General features: G+C 49.5%; 1 protein-coding gene across 10 annotated transcripts in view; it reads right to left on the bottom strand.

Moving 5' to 3' along the window:
- Ubash3a (ubiquitin associated and SH3 domain containing, A) overlaps window positions 1-24,839 on the bottom strand; it is a 66,389-nt gene that overhangs the window by 1,620 nt on the left and 39,930 nt on the right. For 4 of the 10 annotated variants that reach the window (XM_087597426.1, XM_087597427.1, XM_087597428.1 and 1 more), the window contains 7 exon segments: window positions 24,421-24,520; window positions 23,547-23,669; window positions 19,978-20,070; window positions 18,050-18,194; window positions 17,236-17,342; window positions 15,883-15,992; window positions 12,664-13,796 (listed from right to left, as the gene is read on the bottom strand). In XM_087597426.1, the coding sequence (XP_087453552.1) occupies window positions 13,659-13,796; window positions 15,883-15,992; window positions 17,236-17,342; window positions 18,050-18,194; window positions 19,978-20,070; window positions 23,547-23,669; window positions 24,421-24,520 (816 nt within the window). In that variant the 3' untranslated portion in view covers window positions 12,664-13,658. 10 annotated transcript variants of the gene reach the window in all.

Genomic DNA, 24,839 nt, shown 5'->3' with positions numbered 1-24,839 from the left:
CTCCGTAAGAAGCCATGTGCCAGCCTTCTCCACCCACTGTTGGCTCCCATAGGATCCCTGCCACAGGCTAAGCAAGGCTAATTACAGGCATTGAGTAGGTAGTGGGCTCCCCCTTCAGGTTCTTTGATAACTGCAGGTTCCTGCTAACTCACGGTCAAGCGTTCAAAGGACTCACACCTGGTGTCTCCTTTCCCTCCCGCATCTGTTCCCTGTCCCAACATTGTTCCTGGGGGCTAAAGCAGAAGTCCTTAAACCTTACCCCACACAGCTTCACCTCCTCTTTTCTTGAGCTGCCCAGAGGGTTAGGGCTGAGCCCTGATTCTACCCATCTCCGGGCAGCGCAGGCTCCCAGGGTTTCAGGTACTGCCCTGAGCATTCTTCCCACTGTTCCCTATACACCCCACCCCGCCCCCGCCCCCACCCCAGGGTGCTAGGGCGTGGCCTGTCTGCTGCAAAGGACCCTTTCATTTCCCCTGCTCTCCTTTCCTAGAGAAGTTGAAACAGAAATTTCAAGCATTTACGTTTTTCTTCTCGGACTGACTTGTCCTAGCTCAGCCCATTGTTAGCATTTAAGTCACCTGAGCAGATGGGTGGGCTGGGGAGGTGGCTCAGTGGTTAAGAGCACTGACTGCCCTTCCGGAGGTCCTGAGTTCAAATCCCAGCATATACATTAAATAAATTTTTTTTTAAGTCCCAGGTGAAGACACCCTGTCAGAATAGCCTGCCCCTCCCTTCTCTTTCCTCAGCCCTTAGAACCTCTCTCTATTCCCTCCCAGCCTCTTAACTCTGCACAATCTTGCAGCTATAACGACTGGGCTTCCACCCCCACCCCCTCTCCCGTTGACACTCACTCACCAAGAGCAGCACCTCGGAATGACATGTGACACTTGGCTCTCTCTGAGGTTCTCTGCACACTGGGAAAGTTACCTTCAGAGGAAACACAGAAGGTTGGAGACCTGAGTGTCAGCAAGTCTGGGGAGGCCTGAGTGTATTTTGTTCAGGTTCCCAGGGGCTGCCGGGTGGAAGGCCACTTTCCATAGTATGTCGTGATCTAGTCTAAAAGCTCAGAAGGTCCAGATAGCAGATTCAGGTCCCCACTGTGTGGGAAGCCGGCTGGGGACCTCTGTGTTTTATCTAATTTCTTCCTTATGACCCTCAGAGGTTGCCACGAAGGCCATGTGAGGCGATGCAGGTGAGGTGCTCATGAAAGATCCCCGAAGAGAGACCCTTTCTAAAGTCGTGGGAAATCACGGACCCCAGACACAGAGAGACCATTTTGGATGTAATAAGCAAAGGCGAGGTTTATTATGGAGATCTATTATGGGGATCTCCGGGTTGACACATATCCTGCGCAGGAGACAGAGGTGTCGACCCCGAAGCTCAAAAGTCAGGGGTTTATATAGGGAAGGCTAGAGGGTTTGGCGCGGTTACACACAATTGGCTAATTTCTGGCGCAGCTATAAGTGATTGGCTCATTTAAACATAGCAGTGAGATTACAGCACAGCAGGAGAGTACGTATTGACTTATTGACTGGAGCGTACAGGATTTTAGAAGCTAGGGGCGTATCAGGGTTTGAAGGACATCTGGTTAAGGTGTGACTCTGAGTAAGCTGGGGGAGGTGCCTTTCTGCCAGAGGGTTTGGGTCAGTCCTGATAACTCGGGTTGGTTCCTGCATTCCTTTTCTTTATCTTTATGGTCTGTTAGTCCTAGCGGCAGGGCGGGGCTGCCTGGACTTGCTTTTCACAATGTTTAGGCCTGAGTCTGTGAATTTTGAAACTTACTCTTTTAATTTCATATTTTTAAACCTTAAATCTGTATAATTTTCCTTTCACTCAGAACACCACGCACAGGGAGATGTGGGCATTTATTGATATTGCGTGACGCCATCCAACTCCTCACGGTGATCCATGAAGCATCTGCGGAATCAAAGATTTATTGGCCAGGGATTTCCTGCAATCTGGGTTTTTGAGAGTATATAAGAACAGAGTACACAGATTGCTGGATTTTACGACCCTTTGAAAACGCAAGGCAGGTGTTTTTCATAATTACGAGAAAGTTACGGACCTTGCAAGCTGCAGGTTGTGCCGCTGTCGTAAAGCCTGTTGTAACTGGGTCGCAGCAATTCCGACACCACATTAGGAACAGCAGCCGAGACCGCGTGACTCCCAGTTACACTCGGGGATCGTCTTGTTGTCCTTGCTTATTATATCAGCACAGTGTGAGAGGGGCTGTCACCAGGACGCTGTGTTTGGAGTTGGGGTGGAGGGCAGAAGATGTAACTCAGTCAGCCGAGTCAATAACAGAAAAAACTCAGGTAAAGGGGCACGTGGTAGAGGGGTGGGAGAATAGAGTCGGGTGGTGGCCCCGGAGTTTCTGACAAGGAATGGAGAAGCGGACATGGCTCCCTGGATCTCATGGAACGACGGCCCTGGACTTCTGGTGTCATGGCAGAACACGGCTCCTGCTAACGACACCCATCCCAACTGTTTCTCCAAATAGCTCTGAAGTAGCAAGCCAGTCGTTCAAATCCTGTAACAGCCACAGACGCACACAAGGGGCTCCACCATTGTCTCTTGTCAGGAGCCTTCTCCAAGTGGGAGGAGGCATGGAGCATGCTGGGAAGCTGCCCCTCTGCTGGACCTGAGGGGAGCTTGGGGGCAGTTACTATTGGCTCTTCCCCTCCAGTACCAGTTTCACAAAAGCACTGCTGTAGCCCTCTCCCCGTTTTACTCTCAATGGCGCTCCTCAAGACCCCTGGTACCCCTTAGGTACCTGTCTTAGTCAGGGTTTCTATTCCTGCACAAACATCATGACCAAGAAGCAAGTTGGGGAGGAAAGGGTTTATTTAGCTCACACTACCACATGGCTGTTCATCACCAAAGGAAGTCAGGACTGGAACTCACACAGGGTAGGAAGCAGGAGCTGATGCAGAGGCCGTGGAGGGATGTTGCTTACTGGCTTGCTTCCCCTGGCTTGCTCAGCTTGCTCTCTTATAGAACCCAAGACCACCAGCCTAGGGATGGCACCACCCACAATGGACTGGGCCCTCCTCCCTTGACCACTAGTTGAGAAAATGCCTTACAGCTGGGGCTCATGGAGGCATTTCCTCAAGGGAGGCTCCTTTCTCCGTGATAACTCCAGCTTGTGTTAAGTTGACACACAAAACCAGCCAGTACAGTATCAAACCTACTTATACCAGGCTGTCTCTGACACAGCTATGACAAGGTCGACTTTAAAAAATTAGGTGCAATGCATTTCACAGCAGCTTCCGTAAAACAGAACAATCTCAGTATTCATTCAGGTGGATCCGACACACCACCCTTTTTCAACGTCTTCTACTGTATCATGTCTTTGGGCCCCAGAGGATGACGGCTGAACCCACGGACACTGACACCGCAGGCAGATAAAGAACAGCCACCTTCTAGGAGGAATTAGCTTGGCAAGATTGATCGATGAAATCACCCAGGCCTGTCATTCTTTGCGGGGTGCTTTCTGCTAATTGATGTAAGGTGTTTCATTGGGCTTTTCCCAATGCAGATGGTGGAATCCGAGGCCTTGAGCATGCTGGGAGAGTGATCTATCACCAAGTTGGTTTCTTCAGATTCTCCCTTCCCTCCCCTCCTCTCTTTCCCTCTCCCTTCCTGTTGTGTTTATAAAAGGATAAGGAGAAGGGGGATAGGTTCGATGGAGGTCTGGGGAAAGGGGTGCCTCAGCAGGCCCATGCTGAGACATCCCTTCCCCCTGAGGGACCAGCCAATAGAATCAAGTTTATTCAGGACATGGGGAAGGGAGTTAGGGTAGTAGGACAGAGAAAGAGAGAAGTAGAGACAGGCTGCGAGCATGTGGAGAGAAGTGGGGAGGGGGATGGGGAAAGAAGGGACAAAGGGGGAAGAGGGTAAGAGCAAGAGAGAACAAGAGGTAGCAAGAGATCGAGGAGGGGGCAAGCAGCCCCTTTATAGCTTCAGGAACACCTGGCTGTTGCCAGGTAACTGTGGGGGTGGAGCTTAGACAGAATGCTAACACCTCCCTTCTCTTCCCCTCTCCTTCTCTTCCCTTCCCTCTTTCCTTCCTTCTCCTTCCCTCTTCTCCCCTCCTTTCCTCTCTTTCCTTCTTCCCTCCCCTCCCTTTTCTTCTCCTTCCCTCCCTTCTCTCCTCTCCTCCCCTTCTCTCTTCTCCCCTCCCTTCTCTTCTCCATTTCCCTTCTTTCTTTTCTTTTTGGTGTTAGGGACTACTTCTGCAGCCCTCACTTGGAACTGTGTAGACCAAACTGGCTACCTTCATGCCTCTGTCTCTCTTTTTTTTTTTTCTCAGAGCTGGGGACCGAACCCAGGGCCTTGCGCTTGCTAGGCAAGTGCTCTACCACTGAGCTAAATCCCCAACCCCTCATGCCTCTGCCTCTTAAGCCTTGATTGGCGGACATGAGGTGCACACCTGACCTCCAGTTATTTTCCTCTGTGATCGTGGTTAGCTGTGTCCTCAGGGGACTGCCTGTCTCATTCCAGTAGCTGCTTTGTTGGTGTAAAGGTTTCTGCTGGGTGTGATATTTCAGACCTTCCATCTCCGGGGCGACGCCCCTCCCGATTTCTGATGATTTGGGGCTTGTCTCTCTTTTGCTCTGATTAGTCTGGGCGGGGTCTCTAAGTTTAATTGATCTTTTTAAAGCACCATGTGTTGTTTTAATCTTCTTCTCTGCTTTCTTTTTGTCGTTGCTCATTTTGTTTTTTCTAGATAGGGTGTCTCTGTCTAGTCCTGGCTGTCCTGGAACTTATTCTGTAGACCAGGGTGGTTTTGAAGATCTGCCTGCCTCTGCCTCCCGAGTGCTGGGATTAAAGGCATGTGTCACAACCGCCTGCTCTTTTTCTGCTTGGTCTTGGAGAATTCCTTTCTTTTGCTCATATTGAGTTAAGGAGTTCATTTTTTGATATCTCATTCAGAAACTAAGCCAAGGACCATTTAGAGCATTTGCCATCTACCCTGGGTGAAGGGTATTCTGATCTGGTTGCTTTAAGGCTGGCTTCTTCAGCCTTCAGTTAGCATCTCAAAGGGACACAGCGGGAGGCTAGGTAAAACCTCAGCGGGGAATTGCTTCTTTAAGTGGAGGTCTTTGTTGGGAGAAAAGGGGAGGGGGGTTTATCTTTGCCCTTTGTTCTCTGTACTGGTAGCACTCAAGGGTAGGGAGCAAGCTTCACAAGGTAAAAAACAAAACAAAACCTAGTTTGGCTAACTTTCACCATTTGTTTCTGGCTCCGAGGGTCACGGGAAGTAAACCACCCTAGAAGTTTTGTTCCGACAAACTCAGCATCTTATCTCCTGTTTTTGCACCTGAGGTCCTGTGGTGTACACCTCCTTTATGACCTCCGGTTAATGGTTTCAGTAACCCCTTGGAATGTGCCCTAAGTTGTAGACCTCTGCCATTATTTCAGAAGTAATTAAGCAGTCCCATTATAAAAGGAACTTGATGGGGCTGGAGGCCAGAGGTCCTGAGGTCAATCCCCAGCAACCACATGGTGGCTCACAATCATCTGTAATGGTATCTGATGCCCTCTTCTGGTGTGTCTGAAGACAGCTACAGTGTACTCATATACGTAAAATAAATAAATCTCTTTTAAAAAAGGAGCTTGAATGTCTCTGGGGTGGGAGGGTTGCCATTTGTAGATGTTTCTGCAGAATGGCAACTTTTACATAGTGGTTGTTTCTGCAGAATAAACGCTCTTTGTCTTTGCATACTGGGGCTGGGGTCTTCCTTCATGGATTTTTGGACCCTTGCAGAGTCACTATATTTTGCTTGTTATTCATAGTTAGGACGCTAAGGCCGTGCATTTTAGGTTTCTCTCCTAGTAATGACTTGTAATGTGGTATTAATTTCCCCTAATCTTGCTGTAATGACATCCCACAGATTCTGATAGGTTGTATTCCTATTCTTGAACAAAACTGAAATTTTTTCCTCAGATTAAAAAAAAATATGGTGTGTGTGTGAAAATGTGTGTGTGCATACACGGAGGTCAGAGGACAACTTGTGGGAATTGGTTCTCTCCGTCCACCAGGTGGGTTCTGAGAAACTCAGGATTTTAGGCTTTTTGTCACACACCTCTCATGGCAGATCCATCCCACCTGTCCTATTTTGTCCTTTTGGCATTGCCTCTGATCCAGCTGCATTATTAATTTACAAATATGTGGATTTTCTTTTACAGTTTTCTGTCATCTTTTAAAAAACGATTTATTATTATTATTTTAATTTATATGAGTACACTATAGTCGTCTTCAGACACACCAGAAGAGGGCACCAGATCCCATCACAGATGGTTGTGAGCCACCATGTGGTTGCTGGGAATTGAACTCAGGACCTCTGGAAGAGCAGTCAGTGCTCTTAACTGCTGAGCCCTCTGTCATCTTTTCTAATCTAGCTCATTTATGGACAGAAAATGTATACTTCACGATTCAAATACTTTCACATTTACTACAATTTGCTTTATAGCCTAGAATGTTGTCCTTTTGACGAATAGGCCATGCTGTATTGGAAAAGAAAATAAATCATATACCACTGGGTGGTGAGGTGCTCTGTAAGTATTGATTAAAGCGAGTTGATTGGTAGTGCTGTCGGGTCTTTTACGTATTTATTGATTTTTTCTTTCTGTTTCTAGTGACTACTGAGAGATATTAAAACCCATGAAAAATAATTGCAGATTTTGCTACCGGTGGTTACAGGGTTTAGCATCTACCATTGTCTGTTGCCCATTTCTTGAAGACCTTGAGGGATGCCCTGCTTAGCATTAACTGTCAACTTGACACAGCCCAGGATCACCTGAAAAAGGTGTCTTAGTTGAGTAATTGACATCATCGGGTGTTGCAGTAAATACTTATAGGCTGCTCTATGCTCCCCAACAGGCTCTGCACCTGTCCAAGAGCTCTGGCTTCACAAATGAAAGACGGGCCAGCTTAATTTTTATCATGCCTTAACAACGCAACAGCTGGGCTTCCCCCTAACTCCACGTGGCTAACCCACTTTCCCCTCTAATATTCCTGAGTTATACTTGCTAAATCTATACTTCATCTCTGCTACCCAAGACCCAATCTGGGGAGTGGCCTCTGGGGCCACTTAGACCGGATTCTTTTTTTTTTTTTTTTTCCAGAGCTGGGGACCGAACCCAGGGCCTTGTGCTTGCTAGGCAAGCGCTCTACCACTGAGCTAAATCCCCAACCCAGACCGGATTCTTATATGTGGCGGGCTCTTAAGTTTGAACTCTCTGCTTCCCCTTGTTGACGGTTCTGCCGCTTCTCTCCTCAGCGTTTCTTGCCCAGGAATCCTAAAAGTCCCACCTCTGTCCCCCTGCTCAGCCATTGGCCTCTGGCTCTTCATTGACCCTCACAAAAACCAACTGTTGGCAGGGACCTGCAGCAGACTTGCGAATTGAAAGCACAAATCAACCCCCCAACAATCAGGTTGGCCTGTGGGCGTGTCTTGGGAGGAGACTGTCTTGATTACTAACTGATGTACGGGGGTCCAGCCCACTGTCGCTGGTACCATCACAGGCAGCTGCTCCTGGGCTGTATCAGAAAGCTGAGTAAGAGTGAGCCAGCAAGCAGCGTTCTTCCAGGTTTCTGCCTCCAGGTCTAGCCCTGACTTCCCTCAGGGATGGGCTGTGACCCGGAAGTCCAATACCATTTCCCCTCCTGGAGGCGGAGCTACCAGACCATGAGCTGTGGCCAAGCGTTCAAACACACAGCCTGTAGGGGTGCCGATTCAAACCTTCCAGCATGAGTGGCAGGGTAAGGGCTTACATTACTAGATCACAGAAGAGTGGGGGGACATTGGTGTGGACTGTGAGGCTCCAAAAATGCGAAGTATCTGAACAAGGGCGGAGAAACGAGAACAGAACGGGATTTGGACAAATATTTCAGAATCCAAAACACCAAGGGTTAGAGTGTTTTCTCACAGCAACAGAAAGGTAACTGCAGCGAGGAACACACCTTGTTTTCTTTGCTTTATCCTTGCTCCCAGCACATCGATGTGGGTTTTTCTTTATGGCTTTTTTTTTTTTCCCTCTCAGTCTGTGGCAATCTCACAACAGTCAGATTCATTAAAATCTACCCACACCATTTTCCCAATAGTTAAGATGGTGGTTACCGTTTTCCTTTTCAGCAATATTTTATAAATTTATTTTTTTTTTAAGATTTTATTTTATTGTATGAGTACACTGTAGCTGCCTTCAGACACACCAGAAGAGGGCATCAGATCTCATTACAGATGGTTGTGAGTCACCATGTGGTTGCTGGGATTTGAACTCAGGACCTCAGGAAGAGCAGTCGGTGCTCTTAACCACTGAGCCATCTCTCCAGCCCCCCAGCAATATTTTAAATGAAGGTCTATACATTGGATTTTAAAACATCTGCCTGCCACACACTTAGCAGAGAGCAGTGTGGCTTAACTTTTATGCTCAACCGGAGACCAGAGATTCCGTGTGGTTCACTTTATTACAGCATTTGCTTTATGGTGGAATGAACCTGTAATAGCGTGAGGTGTGCCTGTGGAGTACAGGGAGGAGCAGACAGAAGTCCGCATTGGTTTTCTTTGCCCTAGAGCTAAAGTGCCTGCCTGGTGTTGCTGCTTTGATACTTGGTGCTACATTGTATCACTTTGAACCCTGTTGGAGGCTTGGTTGTTGTCAATTGTTTTCTAGACTGTAGTTATTTGAAGACCAGCTTAACATTTGAGTCTTAGGTTGATGTGTGTGTGGACACCCTTGCATTCACGCACCGCGGGCACTTGACAGGTTTAAAGAACACTTTGCTTCCGGATGATTTTGTCCTTAAGATAATAGCTTGTCCCAATCATCAGTTTCTTGGCGTTCATCTATCTCCTCACCTGCCATTCTCATTGTCTCAGTAGTGACGCCTCAGCCTTTCTCTTCTGTGACATATTGCTAAGCTACCGTAGTAGTGGAGACGTGTGTTTCAGGAGGCGGGGTGTCTCTCCCTGGGTCTGGTTGCTGCCACATTCGGTTCTTCCTGCTCATGTTGAGCCCTGTGGTGGGACTCTACCTGGCCTGATTGATAACCACCTGGCTGTGGCCATTTGGGGAGGGATGCCACACCCCCAGGTTTCACGCCTTGCAGAAATGTCCCACACCTGAATTTTGCTTGGCCAGACTCAGCCCACCTGCTTCCTGTAGACTGGGTCCAGCTCCACCCTGGAGGCTGTGCCCATTTCCCTGGAGTGGCAAGCCATTCTCCAGTAAGCTCTGCACTTCAGCACTCAAAAAAAACAGCAAGTGACACCCTTTCCAGTTTGTCCTTTCTGGACCATTCTTCCCAGCCTTAGGGGTTCTGTGCATTGTGTATACATCATCATGGTCACCGCTCTTTTAAAGTCAGACATTCTTTTTATCATCACATCACTGGGTGGCCTGGGCCTGTGGGTAGATGGAGCCGAGGTACAGCCTGCTACCTCACTGAATGCATTGCTCGTTGGGTGAGCTACCATATGCCTTACCATAGTGGTGAACCCAGGGGACAGCTCGTGGGTCCCCCTTTACCCAAGTGGTGGTTCCATCTGCTCACGCTCCAGGAGGAAGCTGCAGGAAGCACAGGACTCCCCTTCCCTTCAGAAGCGGCCATCTTGCTTTTACTGTTGTCTGTTGCAGCAATTCGCCCATGTTCCAGTCACTTGTGGTAGAAAGACAGACCCACGCCACAAATGTGGGACCCGATCTCACTTTAACTTTTTCTTTTTTTTTGTAACTTTCAGTCTCCAAAATAGTGGGTTTCTTCAGGGCATTTTCACTTCTTTTGGTTCTTTTTTTTTTTTTTTTTTTTTTTTTCGGAGCTGGGGACTGAACCCAGGGCCTTGCGCTTCCTAGGCAAGCGCTCTACCACTGAGCTAAATCCCCAACCCCTGGCATTTTCACTTCTATATACCATCGTATTCTGTCAGGAAACCAGGGTCCTTGAAAGCCATTCTTGGAGTCTGTGTCTTTTCAGGAGCCATTTCTGGGTGTCTCTTATTTTTTTTTCTTTTTTCAAAAAAGTACCCTGAATTTCTGACTCCAACGAATTTGCTATTTTACGTTTTTGTTAATACGATTTTTCTTGCATTCCAGGATATAGAAGAAAAAACACTATTTTAGTCAATTTTCTCAAGTCCCAGGCGGTTATAGCATCTTCTCTCACCAGGGAATTGATATTGCACACTGGCATTTGGTTAGTCATGCCAGACTTGACGCACCTGTCCACAGGGCCGAGAGGCACTCTGGAAACGTCTGGCTAATCCAGCTGCCACGCGAACAGTAACGGAACTGTTACTGCAGCTGGAGAAGACAGCGTCATCCCTGTCTGGCTGATCCCCACTCAACAACCCACAGAGAAGCTTCTGATGTTCACCCATCTCATACACAAGGAAGTGGATGGAGCTCAGAGGACTAACAGGTGTAGGAGAGGCCAGGCTCTGTGCCTCTGAGCTTGAATCGGAGTTTTCTGACGTTGACACGTCTATTCTTAGTGATGGTCGAAGATCATGCAGTCAGATACAACCACTTCCTGTTCTCAGAATAACCTTCGCTCCAGTCAGGAGCCCTACATGTTTCCCTGGCTCCAGTGTCTGCTCTGTACCCTCTGTAACCACTCCCTGGTATTCCCCATGGATGGGCTCCCAGATCCTTGTAGAAACCAAGGTCTTGGGATGCACGAAACCTTTACAAAGAAGGGAGTCATCATGGCACACAACTGGCATGTATCCTCCATGCAGTGCGGATCATTTCCACATTATTTATGATGCCTAATTCAACATGCACGCTGTGTAGACAGGTCCAGTGGTCAGTACTTCATATGGTGCTGCATAGCCTGCCCAGTGTCCGGCTCCTGGGTGGGAGAGTCTTGGTGCTCTTGCATGCACTGTAGAGTTCTTCGTGACTGCCATACAATGTACATGGACTACATGCTTAATAAAGAGGCAATCTGCCATGGAGGTGTCACACAGCCTGCTTCCTCCTGGGACCTCTCTCCTTGACTTGCCACAGGCTTGCCTCTCTGTATGTGTGTCTTAGTCACTATTCTATTGCCGTGAAGGGACACCATGATCATGGCAACCGTTTAAAATAAAAAGAGTGCATTTGATTGGGACTTGCTTACAGTTTCAGAGTTTAGTCCATTTTCCTCATGGAGGGAAGCATGGTGGCCAGGCAGGCATGGTGCTGGAGAGTTCTACATCTGGATGAAGGCAGCAGAAAGAGAGAAAGCCACTGGGCTTGGCTTCAGCTTCTGAAACTCTAAAGCCCATACCCCAAGATCACACCTACTCCAACAAGGCCACACCTCCTAATCCCTCTCAAGTAGTGCTGTTCCCAGATGATCAAGCATTCAATTATATGAGTCTAAGAGGGCTATTTTTATTCAAACCACCACAATGTGTCTTGACTTCCTTTTCTTATAAGGACAGTCAGATTGGATTGGACCTATCCTGATGATCTCATTTAATTCAGGTACCTTTTCCAAGATCCTGACTCCAGGCCAGCAAGATAGCTCAGAAGGTAAAGATGCTTGGTGCTCAAGACGGGCCACCTGACCTCAATATCCAGAACCTAAGTGTGTTAGCTAGGGTTTCATTGCTGTGAAGAGACACCATGACCAAGGCAACTCTTATAAAGGGCACCATTTAACTGGGGCTGGCTTAAAGGTTCAGAGGTTCAGTCCGTTATCATCAAGGCAGGAAGCATGGCAGTGTCCAGGCAGATATGGTGCTGGAGGAGCTGAGAAATCCACCTCTTGTTCCAAAAGCAGCTAGAAGACTGACTGGCTCCCATAAGATTAAGAGGAGGGTCTCATTGCCCACCTTCACAGTGACACACTTCCTCCAACAAGGCCACACCCACTCCCTTGGACTCTAACCCTCTGGAAATTGGATGCCCAATGAAATGCTTTCTAAATTGCTCTGGTCATCCTGTTTTGTCACAGCAATAGAAATGTAGCTAAGACACTCTGTAAAGTTGGGTAATGTCTGACATCCACATATTTCCTGTAGCCTGCGCACACATAGAGTGCTTACATATATTCTGTCTGTCTGTCTGTCTGTCTGTCTCTGTTTCTCTGTCTCACACACACTTTTTCTTTTTTAACGATTCTATCTCCAAATACTGTTTCAAACTGAAGCGCTGGGATCAAGACTTCTGTGTGACTGATGAACTGATTCAGCCCACAGCAGTGACTCTCAATAGTTTTTCAGGTGACCCAACCCCCAAGTTGCTTCCCAGACTTCCCCCGGGGGAACTGGGGTGGGGGCGGGTGTGTATGTGGGAGAGTGCCTTGAGCTTTTGACCTGTCCACCCATAGGGTCATTTGTCTTTGTTTGCACCTCCGATCCCTGCAGAACTGAACTTGAGAGGAAAGAACACAGCTCTGCCTAGGACACGTGTCAATCAAAATCCAATTATAAAAAACTCAAGTGAAAAGGTCAAAGACTGTGGGTTGGGAGATGGGCTAGGGCAGTGTCCAGAGGAAGGTGTCCTTCCAGATGTCGCCAGCAGGGGTCAGACGAGCTCGGAAACATTAAGGGTCACCCCAGGGAGAGGAAAGAAAAAAAGAGTATCAAGAAGACTCACAAAGCCCCCATCCCTCCCTGCTTGTTGAGATCAAAAAGAAGAAGCCAGACAATGACCCACAGGAAGTGTGTGTGTAGGAGACTCAGATCTTTATGTCTAGACCCTTATCAAGAGCCGTGATGTGTTTGGAAGAACAGAGGCTGAGGTAGGGTGGAGGGTGACCTTCAAAGACACCTCCTAACTTCTGGGACCATGAACAGGTGACCCCTGTGGCTAAGGGATTTTGCCGGCTCGGTTTGTCAAGGATCTTAAGATGGGAAAAGATTCTAGATTACCGAGCACAATTCGTTATAGCGTCTTTGTGAGACCGAGGCAGGAGGCTCAAGGCAGGTGCCATGTGACCGTGCCTTAGGACTTCCCCAAACTGATTGACTTGAATAGAATCATAATATAAAAGACGCCAGGAATATAATATAATAAATATGATGCCAGGAAGGAGAGAGGCCTCTGGATTCTGGAAATGACTGGGGAAGAGTCCTCTAGAATCTGCAGAGGAACGCCACCAAACACTTAGTCTATGCGCAGTAGGAATTTTGCACCACTTTTGAGCATCACTCTGCCTCCAGCTCTGTGTCCGGGCAACAGCACAGAACCCCTAGCCAAGTGCTAGTACCGGCTGCTGTCCTGGTTTTGATCTGGTAGGCTGGCCATTTCTTTTATTGACCACTGTTCCTTATTCAGCTGCTGTGGCCCTGGATATAGAGTGATTGCTATAGCAAGAAGGAGGCCTCCTAAGAACATACATAATAGACAGGTGGCCTCTTCAAGTGTGGAGAGTCGTTAGTTCCTGGAAGTGAGGCAGTTCCTCTGTTCTCTCCTATGCAGCCCACATGTTACAATGTGGTTTCTTAATCTAAACCTCTACTCTGGCCTCTGCAGTGGCTAGCAGGACAGTAGATCCACAGCTGGCACGGATGAGCCGTAGCTATTCCCCCTGAGTATCAAGTGTGTTTTGTTCTTTCTCCCAATCACACCAGCCGAGGGGCTAGGATGCCTTTGTGATCATAATCAGAGCCCCTCATGCCTTGGCATGGGGCAGTCACCTCTTCCTGCAAAGCTTGGCTGACTTAGTTGCTTGAGATCCAGTTTCTCCAGTTAAAGACCGAGTTGGCCCCGTGTGTCAGCGTCTTTACCGGCGGATTCACCAGGTCCCACTTTCCGTCCTCTTTGTTTTCTTCGCAGAAGCACATCCCCAGAGACGGAATCTGGAAGAGGGTTTAGAATGTTTAGAATGTTCTATTACACGTCAATCAACTTCGGAGCCCTTCTTAAACCCACCGAAAATGCGCTTCTGGGTCATGGAGGAGACCCAACAGTCCCAGGCAGTCCCAGCCTGTCACAGAGCCAGGAAACAAATGCTAGCACCGACCATTTAATTTGTCTGGGGATAATCAGCCCTCCTAGCAATGGGTTACATTGTTACCTAGGATGAGATTGGTTACAACTTAGAGTGGGACGGTTGAGCATTTTGGGAGCCAGGAGTCCTCCTTTCTCACAGAATTACCAGACCCACATACCTATGGGGGGGGTGAGAGACCCTGCCAACCAGCTACAAATTATCTTATTCATGCCTCAGCTGCACAGAAAGGTTCAGGATTCAGGTTTTAGAACAAAGCGCAAAGTTGGGCCTCAGTGCCTTCATCTGTAAAATGGGCCAGCTCCATGGATCCTTGTGTTGAGGCTTTTCTGTCCACACACCTTTCTTCCCAGCAGTACCTCATCTTTTTAACGACTAGGAATTCTTTGGTCAGACAAGATGTTTGTTTGCAAACATCCCAAGATGCAGGGAGGAATTCTGGGCAGACGTTAGTGTCGACTCAGGGAAAAGTCATTCTATTGGCAGACAGGGACTGCCAGGAGGTATAATGAGCTGGTCAAGTGAAAGCACTGAATTCTCAGGGCCCTGGATGCTGGCCCTGATGGGAAGGACCAGTCCTTTCAGGCATCCATCAGCAGAGCCCTTGGGTAAACTTCCGAACAGCAGGCTGTTTAATGTGGGCTGCTGTTGGGGTAGACTCAGTGGTCAGCATAAGGCAGTCCCGGAGTCTAGAATGTATAGGAGTCGTTTTTTCTCTTGTCCTTGTTCTCATCTTCCTCTTCCCTCTTCCTCCCTTCTTCCCTCCTTCCTCCTTCTATTTGAACTGGGGTTCCCTGTGTTGCTTAGGGAACCCATAACTCATAAGCTCACGTGGTCATCTGGCCTCAGCCCGCTGAGTGGTCTCGATTACAGCAGGCATGATCCACTGTGCCTGACTCTGAGCTATAATTTCCCATACCAGTAGAGCCAGGGCACTGGATCACTGGTTAATTAAATTGGTGTGTGTGTGTGTGTGTGTGTGTGTGTGTGTGTAACAGTAAGAGTGAGAGGGAGAGGGAGAAAGAGAGGGGGAGAGAAGGGGGGAAGGGGGAGAGAGAGAGAGAGAGAGAGAGAGAGAGAGAGAGAGAGAGAGAGAGAGAGAGAATATGAATATGTGAGCCTAGCCCTGAGCAGGTCACCAGAGGAGAAACAGTTGAACAGTTATCAGTTATAGGGCTGGTCTAAGATGAATAATTCATGGCCTGGCCACCTCCCTCTCTGTTCTGCTTGGGGACCTATTCAGTCGGTCACCCAAAGTGCTACCAAAGCATGCATGCTTGCCCCTAGCTTGCTGCTGGAGCCTTTCACAAGGCTGGCCCAGCACCTGGTCATTGCTATAAATAGCTATGGTGAGTTCCCATTTCTCCCTTCAGAGGAGACTCAGGAGGTGAGTGGGTGGAGGTTCCTTCTATCTGTCAGTACCCACCCCTCCTAGCACCCCCTCCCATCCCCACAGAGGAAGGCAGGACCACGCAAGGTCTAGCCTTCTCTTCTTACTCAAACAATGTCTCCTGACTCCTCATAGGACCTTTGTTGTGCTCTTAGAGCTGCAGAGGATGAGCTATGGGCTAGCACTGAACAAACCTTGAAACTTCCTGACATCGCTGACTGCAAAGAACCGGGGAGACTGCCACTCGGGTGTTAGGGTGACAGGCTTACCCCACAGCTCCTGCAGGTATGCTCTCCATGGGAGCAGGTGGGCACATTCACGTAGTCCTGCCAGCCCTCGGTTTGATGGGCACGTCATTCTTTAAAACGCTTGCTTTACTTGGAAGTTAAAGGGGCAGGGATTGGGGATTTAGCTCAGTGGTAGAGCGCTTGCCTAGCAAGCGCAAGGCCCTGGGTTCAGTCACCAGCTCCGAAAAAAAAAAAAAAAAAAAAAAAAGAAAAAAAAGAAAAGGAAGTTAAAGGGGCATAAAAAGAGGGACACATACCTTTCTTACCAGTTGGGCAAAATCCCCACATTCTCTGGGTGGGAGCCCAAGGAGTGGCCTCGTGCAGGAGTCGAGCGCTGAGCTATGGCTCACAATGAGGGTGATGCCCACTGTTGACAAAACACCTCAAGGTCAGAGCAGGCCCAGGGAGCCCTTTGCAACCTATAAGTCTCTTCAAAGTCTTGAGGGTCCCGCTACTGTGCCCTGGTGAGATGGTGGGGTGAGTATGGGTAGGAAGAGCAGTCATTTGCCATGGCTTAGAGCACACCACCTTGTCACACGGGGCCCGGGGCTAGGATGTGGTGACTGTGTGACAGCTTCAAGGATGGCGTAAGGATGATGATGATCTGAGTCGCTGTCCTTGTGGATGGCTGCCTAGGTCCTGTCAGTCACAGGCGGAGTGTGTGATGGCTGCCGCCAAGACCCGAGCCAATCACTTTATCTGGCTTATCACGGTGAGCCTGAGATGCTGCCTGCTTTTAGATAAGGGTTAGCAGGACCTGGGGAGATGCCTCAGGTGACATGATGGGCTCCAGACAGCTGGAGAGTGGTGTGGGACCTGGCACCTCTGTGTGTGCCTCATGCTGGATAAAGGAAAGCTGGGAGAGATGGTGGTTGATGGTGTGAAGTGGGAGAGCTGGGAGCATGGCTGGCCGATGGTTAGGGCAGGTGGGCTGTGGCTATGCCTCCTTTTCCTTAGGCCTTGGCCACCCCTCTGTCACACTGGGCTTCTCTTCCCATAGTTTGTGATGACCCTGATGGTCTAGGTCCATTCATGCTCAGCATGAGAGCAAGCAAGCCTGGTGTGATGATTTGTATATGCTTGGCCCAGGGAGTGGCACTATTAGAAGGTGTGGCCCTGTTGGGGTGGGTGTGGCCCTGTTGGGGTGGGTGTGGCCCTGTTGGGGTGGGCGTGGCCCTGCTGGAGTAGGTGTGTCACTGTGGGTGTGGACTTTAAGACCCTCATCCTAGCTGCCTGGAAGCCAGTCTTCTCCTAGCAGCCTTCAGATGAAGACGTAGAACTCTCAGCTCCTTCTGCACCGTGCCTGCCTGGATGCTGCCATGCTCCCACCTTCATGATAAATGGACTGAACCTCTGAACCTGTAAGCCAGCCCCAATTAAATGTCGTTCTTATAAGACTCGCTTTGGTCATGGTATCTGCTCACAGCAGTAAAACCCTAAGATATCATAGGATATGTGTGCGTGCATCCACACTCTGTCATGGTGGAGATGACATACTGTCTTGGCCAGAGTATGGGGGTTGGGAAGTGGGGACGCTAACAGCCCAGAATCAGCTAATCCCATCCTAGGGAAGCCCGAGGCTGTCCTCCTCAAGCTTGTGGGACACTCACTGTCCTGTGGGCATGTGTTGATGATCTGCCCCATGCTCACAGCACACCTCTCCACGTACTGGTCATAGCTCTCGGCTGGCAAGAGGGAGCAGCAGGGGAATGCTGGCCTGAAAGAGGATGGAGAGAGAGAGAGAGACATGGGCTGCTGTTCTGCAGCCTTCTGGTGAACAAGAGTGTGCTGGAGCAGCCAAGTGGGGCCATGATCCTCCAGACGGCCTGCTGGGCACGGCTCATGGGTTCCCAGCCAGCAGGGGCTCCTGGAAGTGTTCCACACTGGCCAAGGGAACCACCAGCATGGAGGATGGCCGAACAGGAAAGCTGTACATCTCAGCCCACCTGGAGACAGTCACCCGGTGGGAAAGACAAAGATACTCCCCTTCACAAACCAGAGTGAGGACCCTCTTCTGGGTGAGGTCCCTGTGTTCATCCCCTTTTTTTAGCAGGAATACCCCATCTTCTATATGTGGTCAGTTTCCCCAACCTCCATCACCTCTAGCCGCCTTCACCAGGAGTCTTTTTTTTTTTTTTTTGGTTCTTTTTTCCGGAGCTGGGGACCGAACCCAGGGCCTTGCGCTTCCTAGGTAAGGGCTCTGCCACTGAGCTAAATCCCCAGCCCCTTTCACCAGGAGTCTTGACGGTTTGGTTGAGCAAAACCGTAACCCTCAAGCCATTTCCCATTCCCCTGATCCTGCTGGTACTATATACACAGCCCAGTCTGCCTTACTCCCCCACCTCACGGCTCTACCTCGGTAGATAGATTTTCTTTAACAAGGACCGGAGAAGCCTCGGTGGCCGAGATTTGCAAGACCCATACCTATAGTCGAGGTCAACATTGAAGTCTGCTTCTTTCAGCTCCTCCAAGGTCAAGAAGGTCAGAGTGGCCTTGCCGGCTTCCCACTTCATCCACTCGAAGATTCCGGGCTCAACTTTTATCTTCAGCCTCCTCTCCAGTTTGAGCTCTTGGGTCAATGGAAAACAAGTGCGAAGGAGTTACCATCCGCGTTACATAGAGAGGCTTCTTCATAGCTAGACCCGGCACGGTAGTTAGCTTTTTTTTTTTGTCAACTTGACACAAGCTGGAGTTACGACGGGGAGAAGGAATCTCAACTGAGAAAATGCCTCAGACTGGACACTGCAGGCAAGTCCCTAGCTGTCCTGGCACTCACTCTGCAGAGTCCTATTATTGCTTGCATGCACGCCTGAAAGCCAGAAGAGGGCGCCAGACCCCATGACAGATGGTTGTGAGCCACCATGTGGTTTCTGGGAATTGAACTCAGGACCTCTGGAAGAGCAGCCAGTGCTCTTAACCTCTGAGCCGTCTCTCCAGCCCCTCTTGCAGAGTCCTTGAACTCACGGAGATCTGCCCGCCTCTGCATTCCAAGTGCTGAGATTAAAGGGACACACTATTACGTCCATTTCCTTGTTTGATTACTGATGTGGGAGGGCAAAACCGCTGTGGGTGGTGTCCTACCTGGGCATGCCATCCTAGGTGCTATGAGAAAGCAGGCGGAGCAAACCACGGGGAGCAAGCCAGTAAGCAGCACCCCTCCCTGGCTTCAGGTTCCTGCTTCTAGGTTCCGCTTTGAGTTTCTACCATTACCGATCTGATTGACAGACAGCGCTGTGGAAGTAGAAGTGATGTACGCCTCGTCCTCCCCCAGTTGATTTTGGTTGGTGTTTTATCACAGTGATGGAAAAGCAAACTAGGACACCAACCCTATAACGGAGTCCAAGGAAACCCTTCGCATATGTTACTCTTTCCTGGCAAACGTCACCATCCTGGGATCTAAGCACAGCACTGCTTTCTCTAAGCCCCGAACCACCAGGCATTTGGAGGAATCCAAGGACTGACAGCATGCTGTCCATCAAGAGGGACCATGCTGCTTGGCTAGGGGGATACCATAGGCAGCGGGTTCGCCTTAGGTCCCCGCTGTAACCCCATATGCAGCTCACCTAAGCCAGGCCACAGTTTCTTCCTTGATGGAATGATGCATAATAGAGACAGGGAGTCCCGATGGGGCAAGAGGTGAAGAGTAGGGAAGGAAACGTCTAGAACATTCAGATTTCTCACAGCTTACCCTTCCCGAGCATTTTATATCTGGACCAAAAGACCCATCGAGTAAGGCTCTTTGTGAATGGGGTAAAAGGGGGATTCAGAGTAGGGGCAGGGAGGGCCCCTGTCCCCCTGGTGGCAGGTAGGGTACTGACTTTGGCCAGGAACTTTGTTCTGCAATGAACAAGGAGGGGTTCTCTCCCCCACTATGGACACCTCCATGACACCCTAAGTGTGGGCAGAACCTGGGTGACCACCAGCTACCCACATGGCTATGTTGTCTCGCATAGCTGAGAGGATCTGTGAATGGCTTTCTTGACCTTTGGGAGATGCTGGACAGCTCCTTTCCAGCACTGATCCTGTCCCGGGAAGTCTGGTATGGATCTAGAAGGGGTCCTCAGTAGCCCCAGCTCTCTAGGCTTGTGAATGTTCGTTCCCAAGTACCGAGACACTTGGCAGAACTGAGACACATGACTAAGTATGATGATCCTGTGACACCAGCTCCCACGGGTCGTACAACCCTAGCATTCTGGGATGTAAGTGGTTCATTTCTGCCAGCGGCTCCCAGGAGGCTGGCTCCTAACTGCCACTCCTTGCTCAACATCTCATTCGTCCCCACGCCCTCTTTGCTCCCCACGGAGAGCCGCCTTAAGATCAAGCCAAAAGGTAAGGTCTGTTGAGCTTCTCACCTTCCAGGATGTGCTTGGCTGTCTGCACGCAGCGCAGGGCTGGAGACGCGAAGACCGCGGTGACTCTGACGCCACTGTCCAGCAGGGCTTCTCCTGGAAAACAACAGGTAGGAAACTCCCTTCACGTATCAGCCCAGGATTGGGGGCTTGCCTTGGTGGCAGGCAGGGATGGATGAGACTCCTATCAACTGCTATACACACCTGCAGGATCCCCCAACCAGGATAGGGTAGGACCCGCAACTGTGACCAGCATTGCCAGTAATGGTCTTGTGACTACATTATATTGTATGGCGGAGGTGGTGGCCCAGGGGTCAATGATCCTGTAAACAGTGTGGAGGTTCCTCCCAGCTGGCCACAGAACAGGACTGAGAGGAAACCTAAGGGGGTTGTACTTGCCATGTGAACCCTACTCTTTAGCTGTGTTGAAAAATGGAGGAGTTCATGTTACAAGGCGTGGGTGTAGCCTCAGGAGCAGAAAGTAGCCAATAGCAGCCAGAGAAGACCCCCCCAGTCCTACATCCCTGAGGACCCAAGTTCTGCTCAGACCCTGGGTGAGTCTGGAAGGAGGACTGGACTCTGTGGACTGAGAACCCACCGTGCCTACCTCAAGTCAGATCTGCAACTGTAAGCTTAGCATGCACATAGCTAAGGTGTCCACTTAGTCGGTCACCTTAAGGCCAGCCATGGCTTGTGGGGGGACAAGGGGTAATCTAACCATGTTTTCTCTGTGGTGCTAGAAGTCCAGCTGGTGGCAAAGGCACCCATGGCACAGGAGGTGCCTGACACGAAAGTCACAAGGCTTGTGGTTGTCCGTTAGGGGCAAGTTGGACTACTGACCCCCTCAGAATGGGACCTTAATTGATGGATCCGTATCTGAGGCTTTGACCAATAGGAATAGAAAAATATCAGAAAATTGTGACTGCACCAAACACACAAATTTCATGCAAAATTTATGATATATATATCTATGATATATTATCTATGCTATATATCTATGCTATATATCTATGACACACACACACACACACACACACACACACACACACACACACACACACACATGGATTTGAATACCCATAGATTCTGTGCCCAAAAAAAGATAAGATCCTGGGACCTATCTCCCAGGGCAACTGAGAACAAGTTAACATATTAACATAAAGCTCGGCTCTGATCCCCTCAGAGTCAAATGTCTTCCACAAGGGAGAAGGCTGAGAAGAGATTCAGACAGAAAGGGATGATGGGAAGACATCAGGGCCAGACCCCATGGAGCAACAGGGAGAGGTAAGTCTTCCTCAGAAGGAATCATGTGCTTGAACTGTGGCCTTGGGACTTCAACCTCTAGCACCAATAGGTAACAAATGATACTTCAGCCACCCAGATGGTGACAGGGATATAGCAACTGGGGATATTTGTTACCTACGCAACCCATCCCTGGATGCTCCCGTGCATACATCCTGGGAGATGTTCAAACATCTCTGTAAGTATTTAGGCACGAGGACAGGACTTCTGGGACACATATACAGGCTCACATGACATGTGGGCTTGTCACATCTCCTAAGGAAGGAGGAACCCTAATGGGCTGTGTACAGCTGATATATCCCAACCTGAGAACCAACTGTCGTCAGACTGGGAGCTAGAAACAGCCACAGTGTGAACCACCGGGAGAGCTGGCAGTGAGAGCCTGTCTCATGTAGGGCGAGAAGCAGGAAGGCTGGTCCTGTAGATGACCAGCCAGGGACTGGGATGTCTGCTTGTCCCCTTAGGCTCAGCTTTCTGAATTTGTAAGTTGTAACTAGAGAAGCACAACAGTCTCATCTGTTCCCCAAATGACAGCTCATAGAAGGAGACTCTGCAGTCATAAACTCAAAGGCATAAGTGATAGAGCAGTATTACCTGTGAGGGGGTGTGCCTTTAAAGTGTGTGTGTGTGTGTGTGTGTGTGTGTGTGTGTGTGCGCGCGCGCATCGGTGCCTGTGCCTGTGTGTCTGTGCGTGTGTGTGTGTCTGCATCAGTGCCTGTGCCTGTGTGTCTGTGTGTCTGTGTGTGTGTGTGTGTGTCTGCATCAGTGCCTGCGCCTGCATCAGTGTGTGTGTCTATATCTGTGTGTTGGCATCTGTGCCTGTGCCTGTGCCTGTGCATGTGTGTATGTATGTGTCTGTGACTGTGTGTCTCTCTGTGTGTTTGTGCCTATATCTGTGTGTCTGCATCTGTGTCTGTGATTATGTCTGTGCGTGCGTGTGTGTGTATGTGTGTGTGTATGTGCATATGTGCACACATACAGGTGTGCATGTATGCTTGTGTGTGGATGTGTGTGGTGGTCAGATGTCAGCCTCAGAAGTCATCCTCAGGAATGCTGTTCACCCTTTTATTTAAAATGGCATTTCTCATGGGCCTGGAGCTCACCTTGTAGGTGAGTCTGTCTGGCCAGGGAGCCCTGGGGAACAGTCTGCCTCTGCTTCCTCAGCACTGGGAGTACAAGTGTGCTATCACACCCAGCTTTTCCACCTAGGTTCTGAGGATTGGTGTGCTCACTGGGCAAATACTTGGCCCACTGAGCTATCTCCTCAGCTCGGTTTTAATTTTTTAAGTGACACTCTTGGTGCATTCAGTGATTTTTTTTGCTATTTCTTCTCCCTACAGTGTTTCCTCCCTATATTTCCTTGCTTTTTATCACCAATCATCCACTTCTGGATCAGACTGTTCTACTTTTGGTCACTAGCTGTGTGACCCGAGGGAAATGATTGAACATCTCTGTGGTGGTTTAAATGAGAATGTCCCCCAACCCAGGCTCATATGTTTAAATATTTGGTCCCCAGGTAGTGGAACTGTTTGGGAAGGATTAGAAGGTGTGGCCTTGTTGGAGTAGGTGTGGCCTTGTTGGAATAGGTGTGGCTTTGTTGGAGTAGGTGTGGCCTTGTTGGAGTAGGTGTGGCCTTGTTGGAGTAGGTGTGACTTTGTTGGAGTAGGTGTGGCCTTGTTGGAGTGGGTGTGGCCTTGTTGGAGGAGATGTGGCCTTGTTGGAGTGGGTGTGGCCTTGTTGGAAGAGGTGTGACTTTGTTGGAGTAGGTGTGGCCTTGTTGGAGTGGGTGTGGCCTTGTTGGAGGAGATGTGGCCTTGTTGAAAGTGGTATGTCACTGGGGATGGGCTTTGAAGTTTCAAAAGCTCATGTTAGGCCCAGTATCCCTCAGCCTCCTGCCTGTGGATCAGGAGGTAAACTATCAGCTGCTGCCCCAGCATCTGCCTCCCTGCCATGATGATCATGGATTCACCCTCTGAAACTGCAAGCAATCCCCCAGTTAAATGCTTCCTTTCATAAGCTGCCTTGGTCATGGTGTTTCTTCACAGCAATAGAACAGTAACTAAGACACTCTGCATGCCCGGGTATGGGCAGAGTAGGAAAGATGCCAGTATGGTTAAAGGATGCACTGCAGGGGCTCCGTGGATACAATACAGCCCATGACAGAGGCAGGGGCTCAGTGGATACAATATAGTCCATGGCAGGGGCTCAGTGGATACAATATAGTCATTATTGTTACTGTCACTTTCCTCTGGGAACACTCTTAAACGTACCAGCAAGTCTGGCCTGGAAAATTCCACAGGAAGATAACGGCGGATCGTTTTCAAAGTCTTTGATGCCGTTGCTCCTCCTGGGGAGGCTGCGGGGGAAGTTCAGGTCTGGCCTGTAGTATTTTCCTGAGGTAGAAACAAGTGGCAGACATCTGAGGTCACTGAGTCAGATCCCATTTGTCATCCAAGTCCCCAAGAGGGAGCTCCACACTGCGGGGAAGGTTATTGTCTGAGAGCTCGCCAGTGCCGTTGTTTGTAAAGGGTTCTTGTGATGGGGACTCAAGTCAGGGGACCAATATCGCAGGCCAGTAACATGTTCTCGAATTCAGAATGCATAGGTTTGAGCCCCAGGGACCAGGAGCCCACTTTTTCCTTTTATCCCTTATCACTCACAAGGGAGAGAATGCTGCATCCTCAGAATAAACTTCTGAGTTGGTATCAGTTAACCGACTGTAGTGTGATGCCTCCCTTCTGTGTTGCTGATGGCGGGGCAGTTCACACTTGGCTGGAGGTGCCCTACCATGGGAACTCTTCAGTCACATGCTTGAATGCAGGACCAGAAAACAGGGGCTGCATGACACCCTGGTCCCTTTGAGTTTGACACTGGTCTCTAAGATCTGTCAACCTGTTAGAAATCCCGACCCTTAGCCGTATGACCAGAAATGAGTGGTTTAACCTCTCTCATTAGAGAAAAGGGGAACCAGGATTGTCACCAGTCACCGACCTGATGCCAAGGGCCTGGCTTAGACATGTAGCCAGTGTGTACGTGGGTGGGTTTCTTTATCCAAATTAGCGGCCCCAAAGGTGCTATGCCATGGTCTAGGGTCCCTCAAGGACACAGAGCTAATCTGTCGAGAGTCATCCCGACTCAACCTACCATCAGTGGTAGTGCACTGGTGTAGCCAAGACTTCCCAAAGACCTGGTCCACCCTCTCACCATGGCGTATGACCAGAACACCTCTCCTCGCGATGGTAGCCTGGGGTGGGAACAATGGGTTGTGAAGTTATTAAGAGACTTTGCAGTATCCACCAGCCATCGACTAGGGACAAAGACTCTCCCAAGCTCCTTGGCAACTGCGGTCAGTCAGGCTGCCAGCCTTCACAGTGTGAGGCTGGGGGATTGCTTCCATTTCTTCCTACATTTAATTTCTCGGGCCCCATGACTTCATAAAAGAGATGTAAAGAGGACTGAGCCCATCACAGACATGTACTCTCCAACTGTTTTGTCTCTCCCAAGTGTCTGTCTTTCTGTCTATCTGTCTATCTATCTGTCTATCTATCTGTCTATCTGCCTGC

The sequence above is a fragment of the Rattus norvegicus genome, chromosome 20 (assembly GCF_021556685.1).
Source record: "Rattus norvegicus strain SHRSP/BbbUtx chromosome 20, alternate assembly SHRSP_T2T, whole genome shotgun sequence".
Lineage (NCBI taxonomy): Eukaryota > Metazoa > Chordata > Mammalia > Rodentia > Muridae > Rattus > Rattus norvegicus.
The sequence above is the reverse complement of the archived record's forward strand: the minus strand, read 5'-3'. Positions and strand labels throughout refer to the sequence as shown.